The sequence below is a fragment of the Pseudorca crassidens genome, chromosome 1 (genome assembly GCF_039906515.1).
Source record: "Pseudorca crassidens isolate mPseCra1 chromosome 1, mPseCra1.hap1, whole genome shotgun sequence".
Taxonomy (NCBI): domain Eukaryota; kingdom Metazoa; phylum Chordata; class Mammalia; order Artiodactyla; family Delphinidae; genus Pseudorca; species Pseudorca crassidens.
Genome location: NC_090296.1, coordinates 192,277,798 through 192,292,208, shown reverse-complemented (window position 1 = coordinate 192,292,208; position 14,411 = coordinate 192,277,798). Strand labels below are relative to the sequence as shown.

Below are 14,411 nucleotides of genomic sequence, written 5' to 3'. Positions count from 1 at the left end.
AGATGACAAAATGCATGGATACCATAGGAGGCGTATGGCATTCTATAGGGGCTCTGAATGTCCTGACTTGGTTCCATGTCTTAGCACAGATGAATTCTGCTAAGATTGAACTTTTCTAAGTCAGGGGCCCCAAGGGACCCCAAGCCATAGGGTCCCTTGTTTTCCATGTCGGTGTGAGCAGAGTAACAACCTCATCTTTTTTTAAAGTTGCATCATTAATAGTCCATTTTATTCTTTGGTTGATCATGTGGCCATGTTCTTCGGAGGTAAGTGCTCTCCTAAAACCTTCCCCACACCCATTCTTCTCTAACCACCCCCTGTTAGTTTTGCTCCTGGCACTCACCCACTTAATTCTATTCTTATCAGGTTGCCATCTCCTCACTGCATCATAAGCTCCAGGAAGGGAAGAACTGTATCTCTTAAATTCACAAGCGTATCTCCAGGGCTGGCACAGTACCTAAGACATAGTTGGCGCTCATATTTGTTGACGGGATAAAAAGAAGGAATAAACAAATAGAAAAGTTAGGTAGGCCAGTGAGATTGAGTGGAATAGAGTCCTTGCACGAGTGACATGGAAATCTGATTTGATTAATAGCTAGCTGGGAAAATATGAAATACTGTTTTTATGGGCAAATTCTTTCCTACCCTCCCTCCTCCCTTCTTTCCTTCCTTCTCTCCTTATTTTCTCTCTTCTTTTTCCCTTTTTACCTGATTTGCAAAGCTACCACAAGGAAATAAAGATGGTGATAAACGTGAGAGAGACCAACTCAAATTTGGGAACTTTGTAATGAAAAGGTCATCTAAATGTCACCATTTTTTCACAAGAAAATCTCACACGCTTTAATAGGGTCACAGACACTAGAGGGCAGTCCTAGACACCCTCCTAGCATCTTCCCACCGTGGAATAAATACAGCAACCTAGTTTGGGGTTTAAAACACACTCAGAGGGCTTCCTTGGTGGGGCAGTGGTTAAGAATCCGCCTGGCGGTGCAGGAAACACAGGTTCGAGCCCTGGTCCAGGAAGATCCCACATGCCGCGGAGCAACTAAGCCCATGTGTCACAACTACTGAGCCTGCACTCTAGAGCCCGTGCTCCGCAACAAGAGAAGCCACTGCAATGAGAAGCCCGCACACCGCAACGAAGAGTAGCCCCCCGCTCGCCGCAACTAGAGAAAGCCCAGGCGCAGCAACAAGGACCCAACACAGCCAAAAATAAATAAATAAAATTAAAAAAAAAAAGAAAAACGAAAACACACTCAGATCACCAATCAGATGCTCCAGCCTTCATCTCCTCCCATAAGTGGAGGACTCCTCTGTGACTCCCCCACCTATTTGTAGGAGACCTTTGTGTCTCGCCGGAGTCCTTCAGCATCCTCCAAGGGCCTCCAAAGGCCACAGCTGCTGTCTCCCCCTGGAACCCACAACTATTTACCCTCGTCCTGGGTCCACAGAGATGCCTGCAGGATTGTGTTCACAAAAGCCTCTGCTTTCAAGTCCTGGTGCAATGGGGTCAGTGTTTGTGTCCAGCCCGCCCCCCCGCCCCCATGCATATGTTGAAATCCCAACCCCCAATGTGATAGTATTGGGAGGTGGGACCTTTGGGAGGTCATGAGGGTGGAGCCCCATGATGGAATTAGTGCCTTACAAAAGGAACCCCAGAGGACTTTCTCACCCCCTTTCTGCCATGTGAGAATACAATGAGAAGTAAGCCGCCCAGTCTATGGTATTTAGTTAACAGCTGCCTGAATGAATTAAGACGCCTGGCACGTGCACAGGTGGGGAGAATGCCTCACTCCTCTTAAGTGACTCTCTTTCCACAGCACCAGAGTTTGAGGCCCTGCACCCTAACACCCTATTGAAATTTAACAATAATAAAACCCCTCGAATATATTCCCACAGCCTCCTAGGCACTGGACTCAAACATAAGCTTTTGGAGAACTGCACTTCCCAACTGCTAGACTCCACATTTACAACTAAGATGTTGTGAGCTTTTCCCCATGGAAGTTCGCTTTAGTCACTGTGGCCAACCCATCAGACGTGTGTAGGTTTTTCAAGATTCTGCAGTGAACTGGCCCTAATTAAAATCTGTCAATCAAGGTCTTGCGTATAAGCTCAGCTGCCTGGGGTCTTTGGCTCTCAGGAAGGTTTATCCTCGGATGTCCAGGTTCTGGAAGAACATCATTGGCCTCAGTTACCTTCCTTTTTTAGAGAAGGAATTGTTTTATTTATTTTTATTTTTGTTTAAAGCAGAGTTGTTTTTAAAAGGCTCATTCTAAAAAGAGATCGAGTCAGAGTCTGGTGGGAATTTTCCTTCAGCTGAACCAACTGCTGGCTGTGCTTGAACATCTGCCAGCACGGGGGCCACTGCTGCAGCACTTTTAACTTAAAAGTGGCTAATAAAATCACGAAGGAAAATCATAAAAGAGAATGACAAACAAAATTATCAAAAAGAAAAAAAAAAGATTTTACTATAATGAGATTCATCCTCCAGGGACCAGAAAGAGAAAATTTGCAGACATAAGCTTATGCTAGCAGAGACACTTGACAGATTTAAAAGTTGTTTGCCCAAAGTAAGTTTCATTGATCAGTGTTTACTAATCAGTGGTTTCTAATATTGCAGAAACTCTGAGTCCAGTTGGGCAAAAAAAAATCAAACCAAAACCAAAGAAACAAACCAAAAAACCCCTGAGATCACCTCAGTTACCCAAAATACAAGAAGAGATTGAAAAACTACCTTCCATTTGTGGTGCATTCATTTTTAAAGCTGATGGAATCTTCAAGAACACATTGTTTTTACACTGGCTTATTTTGCAAATGGTTCAACATATTGAAGTTGTGGTTGTATTAATGAAACAATCAGATCGGGACTCCCCTAGCTCTTGATTTGGAGGCAGGATCACTTTTTATCACATAAAGAAACAGATTTAAACATAGTGGGGAGGGACTTCCCCAGTGGTCCCACGGTAAAGACTCTGCCTTCCAAGGCAGGGGACGCAGCTTCGATCCCTGGTCGGGGAACTAAGATCCTACATGCCGCGGGGCACCTAAGCCCACACACCTCAACTACTGAGCCCACGTGCTGCAAACTAAAGAGCCCACATGCCCTGGAGCCCTCACACCACAACTAGAGAGAAGCCCCCGTGCCGCAACGAAGACCCGACACAGCCCCAAAAATTAAGAAAATAAATAAGTTAAAGAAATAAATATTTTAAAAAATTGTTAAGAAATAAAATAAACAGTGGGGAATAGTAATTGGTTATTAAGTTACAAATGTATTTGGTCTTCTGTTAAAAAGTATGCACTAATGGTTAAATGTTACATCTCTATTTTTAAGTACTTCATACATGGCTACAACCCAGAGAGCATTTTTTTTTCCCTAGGGTACTCTTTACTTATGTATTTTTGGAATGTTTGGGCCAAATCTGTTCCATCTTTGACCTTTGGGTTCTTTTCTTTTCTGTTTAGGCAAACAACTATGTATACCTTTCTCAGTATTAAATATACACGCGTACTCACGTACTCACACACTCAGTATTAAACATACACACGTACTCACTCACATGCATGACAAACAATTCCCAGACTTGCTTTTCTGACGAATAAATCAGTGCTAGTAGACCTTTAAAATGTCAAACTTCTCATTCAGCATAAGACCTGTCACTGTCCATGTGTTTCTCTGACTGCACCCCAAATTTTACTGATTGGCATGGTTCCCACATGTCAGAACAGTGCAATGTGCAAGACACCTATGCAGACCTATTCTGTCCCTGTAATTATTGCAGATTTTTTTTTTTCTGACTTCTTGGAAGATTTACTACTCTCCCAGGCTCTTGGTCTCCCAGGGAGGTCAAAGAGCTTCAGGTAAGTTTGCTTCCCCTCCGCTCTTTGAATACCAAGGTACCACCAAACCCTTTTCTGAGACCTCTTAACACACTGCTACATTATGCCACGTCTCAATCATGACTCATGGGCATGCTCAAAGGGCCAGCCCAGAAGAGCTTGCTACTTCAGAAAGGTGACTTCTCATTATTGCCATAACTTACAAAAACATACTTATAGACCTAAGAGTATGAGGAACTGTTTTGGCATCTGCTGGTCCTGGGTTCAAATCACACCACTTACTTGCTCTGTAACTTTGTATATGCTTGTACCTCTCTGAACCTTAATGCCCTCATCTGTACAGTGGAAAGTGACACTATTAAGAATATAGGCTTGTTGTATAAATCAAGAACAAGTGTGTTTTAGAAGAAACGGACAACTATATGTATCCAATTATGTGGCAATAAGTAGAATTTTCTTTCCTGGTCTACCCCTATCTTGAATTAAAAATAAGGAACATGCTAGAAATATCAAAAAGCGAGCCAGTAGCAAAAGGGGATACCCTGGTGATGTGCTGATTTATACAAATCAACACATTTTATAATATTGAGCTACTTCTGTCTGGTAAGTTGGTATGTGGACCAAGTGTACATCTAGGATTATGCTATCACTTTCTTTTTGTTTTTAATTGCACTTTATTAATTTAAACAAATAGAGATGATGATTGCTTATGTTATCTTTGTAAATCTTTTGAAACATGCCCTCATAAAGACTTGAGAAAAGGCTGGATTTTTTAACTCAAAATACTTTTTTAAAAATAATTTTTATTGGAGTATCGTTGCTTTACAATAGTGTGTTAGTTTATACTGTACAGCAAAGTGAATCAGCTAGAGATATACATATATCCCCTCTGTTTTGGATTTCCTTCTCATTTAGGTCACCACACAGCACTGAGCAGAGTTCCCTGTGCTATACAGTAGGTTCTCATTAGTTATCTATTTTATACCAGGTATCAATAGTGTATATATGTCAATCCCAATCTCCCAATTCCTCAACCCCCCCCCCATTACTTTCTACCTATTTAGGTGTTCCATTTCAACATAAGACTTGCCTACAATGTGATGAATTGACACATTTCAGCATGGAGTTGAGGTTATTTCCCAGTCTCAAGGTCTCCCACAGCTCTGAATATGCCCATGTGTGCGTTGCATGTGAATTACTCATTGAAATTTACTCTAGGGAACATCACTTTTATGAACAATAGTAACCTGAGCCAAGGTAGTGGAGTTCGTATCCAACACAAGTGGACTTTTAGACTGAGAAAAATGTTTTCTACCCTCTACTTTTAAGTCCTTGTCCGGGAAAGGACTATCCAGTTAGGAAATGATCCAGATGTGATGATTTGCTACATAATCTTCTGATCGCTTATTAATGTTTAGCATTTCTACAGGGATGAGACAAGCAAAGATGAAATGTAAAATTTAATTCAGTCTGCCAAGTGGGTTCTAATGTAAGAGAGAGAGAGTCTAGCTTTTCAATGGGAGCAGAGATTTTCCGTGGATGGACTCCTACATCTGCACCACCAGACTAGACCACTGCTCTGAATCACACTTTACGCTTCCAGCTTCTTGGGGATCCCATGCTAGTAACAGACTCAACAGGTCCAGCATCTAACTCACCATCTACCTCCCAGTATGCTCTCCTTGCCCATTGCTTCTGTTTGTGATTCTCCTCTTCTTAGTCAATACCTGCAGACTCGCCTTGGGCTCTCCTTCACTTTCCTTCTGCCATCAGTCTTCTGGCCCTTTCCCTGCCAGAAAAGGGCCTGTTGGGCTTCCTAGTTAACCCATTGGGCTTCCTTTCCCTTCCATCTGTTAATCATGTCGAAGTCCTCATCAGCCAGTGCATTTGGGCAACAGCTGCTTTGCTTTGCTTTCTCTTCCTTCTAACAACCGACCGCCTTCCACCAACACACACACATCCTCTACTAAACTTCTGGAATCCCTGTGGGCATGTCATGCCTTTGCTGTAGAACCGGCTCCCTCTGCCTCAATAAATGTTCTTGTCATGAAGATCCTTTCTCAGGATGTCCATCCCTATCTCCCACTGCTCTCAAACCCACACTTTTATTCTGATCCCTTTGCACAACCATTTCATCCCAGCCTTTCTGTCTTTAATACCTTCCCTCAATCACTCCGCCCCCAATGTCCAAAGCCAAGCCTCATATTCAAATTTCTGTTGAAATCTACCAACACATCTCCTTAAAATACTGTAGACCCTACGCACCTCTCCCGTCTCTATACCTATATAACCCCAGCACCACCCTGTTTAACGCTTAATAGCAGCTCTCTTTCCCCATCAGTCTTGTTTCCCTGGAAGACCACATGTTATGTAAGGGCTTCTATGTCACGGTTCTCCTCTGCCTTCCCCCCTACTCATCCCTCACTCCCTACCCCAAGCAGAAGACACAGAAAGAGATCAGTAACACCAGTGGTGGACTGGAACTGAAGTTTGAACTCCCGCTGACTCCAACCTACACCCTCGACCCCTGCTGGGGGTAAACTGGAAATTCCGACATTCCCACCTTTGCCAGTCTTCACCACAATTACACAGGGTTAAGGACATATAGGGCCGAGTCATTTAACGTGTGCCACGTGCCTTTGAGAAAGACCTAAATAAAATCTCCAGGATTGCTCTGTTTATCAGTTACCTCGGCAGGGAGGTCGGGTAGAGGTGGGGAAGGAGAGGACTGTACAAACGCACATCGACCCTGAAAGGGTCTTCAGGCTGTAGAGGTGATGCAAAGATCCCGCTTGGTCTGGCCTCGTCCCTCGTGCTGGGGTACGCTTTCACAGTCTTCCATTTGGGAGACACTGGAGTAAACCCTCGCCCCATGCGGCGGGGGCCAGGGGAGGGGGGAGATCGGCTTCCAAAAGCAATGGCTTGACTTGGCCTGTGTGAGGCTCAGATCGTTCTTGAGATGTAAAAAAGCCGGGCGGCCGAAACAGGCGCCGGCCGCCAGCGGAGCCGAGGGCGGCGAGGGAGTCGCGGACTCCGGTCCGCAGTGCGCTGACGCGCCGCTAGGAGACGCCCCGACCGCGCCGCGGCCCCTCCCGCTGCCAGAGGAGGGCTCGGATCCCCTCCGCCAGCCCCCCGAGCCGCGGGACCAGGCGGCCGGCAGACCGCAGGGGACGCGCGGAGGATCGCCCGGGGCTGTCACCGCGGACGCGCCGCGCGCACCGACCCGGGCCGCGGGCATCGGGGACCGCCAGCCGCCACGCCCGCCGTTCCCCAGCCGGGGTCTTCGGCTCCCGCCGTCCGGTGAGCACCGGCCGGGCGGAGGGCGATGTCCGCCCGGGCCCGCCGCGGTCCCCGGGGCAACCGGGCGCCGCCCCTCGCGCCCCTCTGCTGCTTCTCGGCCGCGCTGGTGGTGCTGTGGTCGCCCGCCTCGCAGGCGTTCAACTTGGACGTGGACCAGCTCACGGTGTACGGCGGCCCCGAGGGCAGCTACTTCGGCTACGCGGTGGACTTCCACGTACCTGCCGCTCGCACGTAAGTTTCCCCGCGCGCGCGGGCCCACCCCGCCCCAGGATGGGTCCCTGCCCCTCTGCCGGGGGACCCGCGCCTGTCCCCGCAGCCTGATGGCAGGCGATCGTGAGAGCCCATCGCGCTGCCCGCTGGGGGTCCCGTCCGGCTCCCCGCCACCAGCCTCTTCTCTCGCCTTCCATGCTAGATGTGCCTTGTGAACTTTGAGCTAGGGACATGCCGCTTGCCTAGAATCCGAAGGTCCCGGGGAAGTCCCGAGACAAAGACTTCAGCATCGTACAAAGGGGGAAACGGGACCGAGCGGACTCAAGCCAGTGAAAACCACGACCGCAACATGGTCTGTTTATACGTAGCCTGTAACCGTTAAGGGTCTGGGCGCAAGTGCTGTCTGCTACAAGCAGCTGGGCTCTGTCCTTGGCTATTCCCCCCCATCCCCGCCCGCCCCTCTTCCCTCAACTCACTATATACATAGCTCCACCTAGAGAAGAATTAGGACTATTTGCACCCTCTTCCAAACCAGGTTTCAGACGCCCATAGGTTTCCGCGAGGAAATCAGGTTTGACAGTCGGTCTCCATCCTAAACACGTTTCTGCCCTTGACCCCGACCCTAGTCTCCGTGGGCAGGCTGCTCCAGAGACTGCGTCGCCTGCGCTCACGTTTATGATTCCCAAGGAGTAATTCCTCTCCAACCCTTTTCGCAGAGCGAGTGTCTTGGTGGGAGCGCCCAAAGCCAACACTAGCCAGCCAGACATCGTGGAAGGGGGAGCCGTCTACTACTGTCCTTGGCCCGCCGAGGGGTCCGTGCAGTGCAGGCAGATACCGTTTGACAACACCAGTAAGTGATACTTGTCATTCTCAACTGTGAGTCCTGGTTTCAAAGAGCCACAGCCATCCTGGAGTCAACTGTCCACTTTCTTTCTGCTCACGTGGCCTGTCTGATGGGTCTGTGTTGTGGGCAGCGCAGGTCCCTAGAGAAATCAGCTTTTTAAAGCCGGAGTGAAGGGGAGGAAAATGTTGAGTGCACCCCAGAGGGGGAACGGTATTTTGAGCGTGGGTTTTTGGGCGCATCCTGGTAACTTCTGTTCCCTTACTCTTCCTAAATAAGCATTTTCAGGGGGAGTGGATGGTTTGGAGAAAGGCAGATGTTATACCCTAACCTTGATTCCGGAGAGAATTTGGTTACTTCCCAAGGACAAATCTGGGAAAAGACAGATCCTTAGCATTAACAGTGCCCAAGCTCTGGAGGCAAGAGTCAGCTGCTACAGACCCAGATATCACTCCATGTTGCTGTTTAATTCTTTACAGAAAGACAGAGTTTTCTTTCAAAATATTGGACATTGGATGCAAACTAGTACAGGCAGAGTGTGGATGGATTACATTCATTTCCAAAATCCCTGGACAGATGTTTCTTATTTAATTAAAGGGAAAATACATTTTAAACAATTCAGGCTGTTTATGTTTCCTCTGGTGTTTTCTCCTTGGGTCTTGAGAAAACAATTTAAACTTAATGCTTTCAAAAACGTTAACACTGAATGTTTTAATCTGTACCTCCAAAACGTTATGAATTCAAAAGGTATGTATTATCAGGAAGCAAATACCTCTTTTCAGAAAAATGTGAATGTGTCAACTCAAATAATGTTCTTTGATGAACAATCAATTAAAATACCTTTTGCACCACACAGCTATTTTATGATATATTCTTCATTATTGTTACATTAGTATGAATTTAGAATTTATGTAGAACATCAGTTTTCACAGAATTTTGATGAAATTGGATGGGTGTTATTTACCTGTTACTTTAACTGATTTGCAGTTTTTATTTTAAAGGAGAAAATAGTTTCAATTCTAAGTATATGGGAATCATTTCAAAGAAAAAACTCCTATGCAAGCATTAGCTTGAATTATGACCAAACTAGGAAATATTTTATGAAAACACTTTAAAATTATGTTTTTCATATGTGTCTATATATGGTCACAACAGCTCATTTACCATTTTATGACTAATTCAGCCACTTGATATTAATTTGTGAAAGAAATCTTTCAATTTATTGTTGAATCAGGACTTTAGATGCTTCTAATTACTGAGCTCTAGCTTGAGAATAAATTTCCTAAATCAGAACAATTAAGCATAAAGTTAAAGGTATTTTACTAATCCACATCAAAATCATTTGTATTTTAAAAAGTATTTTAAATGTAAGCCTTGATAAATAAAAACATAAATTGTTGGCATATTTGAATTTAAGCTAAGGGAAATTAGCATTTGCATTTTGAGACATTTGATGTATTTTTACCAACAGTCAATCTATAGTCATGGACATGAATTTAATAACCTTCTAGAATAGTCCCATAACATATCAACATATCAAATCAGGATCTGGTTAGTATATTTTCTCTTTGATAAGGAAGAGTCAATATCTTATCCAGATAAGATAAGTCACACCTGAATACCTTTCTAAGTACTAATCCCAGTAGATGTCACCGTTCAACAAATGAAAAACAGAGAATACAGACATCAATATGAATTATTGAAAACTGACCACTCCCAACCAAAACTCTCCAGTGTTAAATTACAATAGGCAGCATTTCCCAAAAGTTCATTCTAAAGCAACTGTTCGGAGCTTTGAATTCAGTTTCCCACAGAGAACTAATGCTGAAAGATTGTGCTTTGGTTTCCAGAATAACCCATAGGAATGCACTTAACCCTTACTGTAGCTGAGTCATATTTGCAATGAAACAGTAGGGGACAAACTAGTACAATTCTGGCGATTAACTAAATAGGAAAATAATGAGTGTTGAGAAAATATCAGTGTTCCTTGGAGAAAGGGGGGTAGATGACACCTTCTGCACAGGTTCTCAGGAAGACATCTGGATGTTGCAAAGGGCTTTCGAGATTAATGCTGCTGGTTCTACAACTATGTCTTATTTTACTCCTAAATGGATGGGTTTTTTTTTTCTTTTTTTTTTTTTTCCTCACGGCATGCAGGATCTTAGTTCCCCGATCAGGGATCGAACCCATGTCCCCTGCAGTGGAAGCATGGAGTCCTAACCCCTGGACCACCAGGGAATTCCCTGGGGTTTTTCTCTTGAGAGATGCATTCATCCTACTATTTTATACTTGCAACCATAATCGCCGTAACTTGAGGGTTCATTAAGTGGAACAAAGTGAGGGAACCAGGGAGGGAGATAGATGTTTCTGAAATAATTGAGCAAGAAATGAAAGAAAAAAAAAAAAGCAAGGCATAGGAGACCACACAACATTTGTAAGAAATGAATGGTCTATGACGGAATGAAGAAAGCAGTGAACAGTGAAAGCCTGGGCGAGTTTCAGAGAGAGAAGAATGACTGAGAAAAGAAAGTTCCCCATTTAGCCATCAGGGGGTACTGTGGGCCCAGGAACCTTGGCTGCTACTGGGAATGGCCTGAGAATGGGTGGGGGAATAGGAATCAGAGGACTGTGGCTCAGGGGTTTGCTACTGAGTGGGGGCCAGCACACTACGTACACATCATTTCTACCAAAGACCTTATCCATGAGCCACAAGACGGTGGAATTGCCAGTGAATGCCGTTTGCCGCAAAGCTGTGAAAGGAAGGGAGGGACAGCAGGAGCCTGTAGAGCTGTTTCCAGTTCAAGTGTCGGTTCTGTGAGCAGAGTATGATCTTGGAACCAAAGATGAAAAGCAGAAACAGAGGCATTCTGACTCTGGGTGTTGCAGGCAATACTACCAGATGTGTTGCATTTATTCATCACCTACTACGTGCCAGTCACTTATACACATTATTTCTAATCCATACAACAAAATGACCATGTAAAACCCATTTTATGAGTAAGGCAACAGACATCAAAGGTGTTTAAAAGATACATCCAAGGGCTTCCCTGGTGGCGCGGTGGTTGAGAATCTGCTTGCTAATGCAGGGGACACGGGTTCGAGCCCTGGTCTGGGAACATCCCACATGCCGCGGAGCAACTAGGCCCGTGAGCCACAACTACTGAGCCTGTGCGTCTGGAGCCTGTGCTCTGCAGCAAGAGGGGCCGCGACAGTGAGAGGCCCGCGCACCGCGATGAAAGCCCTCGCGCAGAAATGAAGACCCAACACAGCCAAAAATAAAATAATAATAATAAAAAAAAGATACATCCAAGACCACACAATCATAAACAATAGATGCAGGGCTGGTCCTAACAGACTGCAAGTTCAAGGTTGGATCCTATGGAGCTGAGGCACCGCTCCCCTCCCCTCCCCCTCCTCCACTCCCCCACCCCAAAGTTACCTTCACAGGTTCCAGTTAAAATGACCCTCCAGAGAAGATCTGAAAGGGGAAAGCAGTTTGGGCAGAAGGTTGTGGAAATCAGAGGTCGTAGAGACAGCCTTTGTCTTGGTGGGAAAGATGGGTTGTATATGCCCCCTCAGCTGCCTCTTGTCCTACCCTCTGCCCATGGGCAGCAACGTGCAGGTTTCCCCCAAAGAGGAAGAAAATTTCTCTGCTTGACAAAGTAGGGGCTCTGAGTGCTGGACACCCGCAAACTGAGATGCATATAATAGAGTGTGATGCGTCGGGCATCAATATAGATCACATTACAAATATACCTTTGTACAGAGAGCCATGACTGTCTCTGTCTTCCACCCTGTCTGCTTTTACTATTACATCTGAATTTGAGACATTCTAAGTAAATTTGACCTTTTAATGATGTTGTTTCAACTTGTTCAGGCCCTGGGGGTGTCTGTAAATTAATGCTCGCTGTGGTAACTTACTAAACTCTCTCAGCCTAGACACTGGGGGAGACTGGCCTATAATTTAGACCCTGAATCTGGTTGTGATCTTGAACCTTAGTTTATTTAAAGTCAACTGCCTTTTTTTTTTTCTCTCTGCCTTTGCGTTTGAAATATTTTTCATTAAATAGTAGTCATTTATTTTATTTTTACTTTATCCTATAACCTGGATTTTAAAAATTACTTACCATAAATGCAAAAATAGAGGAAGCTGGGAATTGCCTAGCACTTCAAATGTATGAATACTATTAAAATCTGTGGTCCTTTCAAGTATGAAAAAAGAAAACTTTCAGGAAGCATATGGTGGTGGGGAGGGAAAAGGGTAGATAATTTTCCTGCTCTGCACAAAATCAAGTGGCTCCAAAAATGTCCTTCTCTCAGCTCCCTCCTGGCTTTCCTTCTTACCTCACTAAAATAAAATACCCCCATCACCAAACTGATTTCTTCCACTTTTGCCTCTAAACTGTGCCCCACGTCTTCAATGTAGAACATCACGTCTGCCAAATTCATGCCTCTCCTTTCTAAATCTACTCCAAGGTTCATTGTTTTTCTTCTTCCTACATTTTCCAAACCCATGTGTGGATTACATAAAAACTCCTAGGTTACAGCTCTCCAGCTAGAAGAAGGGTGAATGAGACAATGAAACAGACAGTCCATCTTTGGAATGATAAGAAGGCAAATTGCAACAGTGGTAACAAAAGCGGAGTACACAAATATTTGATTGTTTTAAATGCTCGAATGCAACCTTTTGCAGTGAAAGATAATTGCATGTGCTAATAATGATGATAATAATCACAGCATTAGTAATCACGGAGGGGCAAATAGTTGGGAACCCTCCCAGTTAGAGACCCACTTACAGAGTGAACAGGAAGAGGTGGGACGTACCATTGAGATTTGGAAATCATCTGAGAAAGACAACCAGAATTTGCCTGGCCTTAATTTAGCATCTTTGTGTTCAAAAAAAAAAAAGAAAAAAAAGAAAGAAAGAAAAAAGTAAAACTTAAAATGGAAGACAATTTGGTTAGGGTATTTCAAAGCTCTAAAATGGTAAGATTTTTTCGGAATTGTGTTTTAGCTTGGAGCCAGGAAGCCTTTGTTGGGGGTGGAGGGGCGGGCAGGAGTCTGTTTTATTTTTCATTTCATGTCGAGTGAGCCCACAATAAGAAGCAGCTTAAAGCATCTGGCGCTGTGACTGGTACAGGGTTGTTTTTCGATAGCATTGGGTGTGCCCTTTTTCTCGTGTGAGGGTTGGGAAACATATTGGTCACATAAGTCTTGCTTTTCTAACTTCCTCAGAAAGAAACCAGTTTTTGTTCAGGAACAAAGCAAAGGCAAATGCAGGGCAGAGCTATCCCAGTAAATGACAGAGGAGATAACACCAAGGTGATAGAACTCAGAGAGAGCAGATATCTGGACTCCAGTAAGTTCAATTGAAAGTGGAAAAAAAAAAAAAAAAAAAGGCGGAAGGCAGCCCAAAGATAACCTGCTCCTTTTAAGAATCAATATTGCCAGAGTTAGGGTAAGTTTTGCTTCTCACACACACATGAAAAAAAAATGTATACACACACACACAGATTAGGGCAGAAAGCTTACTCTGCTAATTACTGATCCCGCTGAGTCATCAGGGGTGCTTAAGCTGGAAGGCTTACTTATTCTAGAAGCAGTTCACGATGGCTCCCATGACTGACAGGCTGGCCCAACAGATGCAACCAACATCCCTCAGCTTCTCGCAGTTGGCTCTAACTTTCATGTGACAGAACACAATGGCCATCGAAGTCCTGGCATGAGAAGTGAAGGGGGAGCAGTCCCCACAGCTCGCAGCACCGGAGGAAGCAATTAGAAAACGGAAGTCCTTGAAAGTCCAACTAGAAATGGGAAACAGATCTGCTCTACGGCTAGTTGAGTAGAATGAGCGTTAGGCGCCTGTTGCTTAATCTGCAAAATTCTTTCAAGAAGCTGGACGTGTGTGTGATGCAACAGGCTTCCAGGCTCTTGGCAGGAAGAATCCGTGCAGCAGCTGCAGCATTCTGGGAGGACTGTAGGAAATTGCCTTGAAATTGTTCCGAAGGCAAGAAAAACGCACTGACGCATTGAAGCCGGCCAGGTGTGATGTACGAGTTCAAACTTTACCTGTTGTGTACAGAGTCCTGTATCTGTGAGTTGTGTTGATGAAGAGAATTGCTGACATTTCTAACAAGCTCAGCTAAGCAGTTCCCTGATGGACACCATCCAGATACACAAACATGGGTTTTTGAGGAAGAGAGAGAAAAGACTAATTATT

General features: G+C 44.8%; 1 protein-coding gene and 1 long non-coding RNA gene across 3 annotated transcripts in view; one reads left to right on the top strand and one right to left on the bottom strand.

The window, feature by feature from the left end:
* LOC137205904 (uncharacterized) overlaps nt 1-6,921 on the bottom strand; it is a 106,553-nt gene extending 99,632 nt beyond the window's left edge. Inside the window, exon 1 of the long non-coding RNA XR_010934344.1 lies at nt 344-6,921. This is a non-coding gene — a long non-coding RNA (uncharacterized lncRNA). The remainder of the gene's footprint in view (nt 1-343) is intronic.
* Nucleotides 6,851-14,411, top strand: part of ITGA8 (integrin subunit alpha 8) — a 184,060-nt gene continuing 176,499 nt past the window's right edge. Inside the window, exons 1-2 of one of the 2 annotated variants that reach the window (XM_067703955.1) lie at nt 6,851-7,371; nt 8,067-8,200. In XM_067703955.1, the coding sequence (XP_067560056.1) occupies nt 7,166-7,371; nt 8,067-8,200 (340 nt within the window). In that variant the 5' untranslated portion in view covers nt 6,851-7,165. The remainder of the gene's footprint in view (nt 7,372-8,066; nt 8,201-14,411) is intronic. The other variant, XM_067703950.1, reaches the window with a different exon arrangement.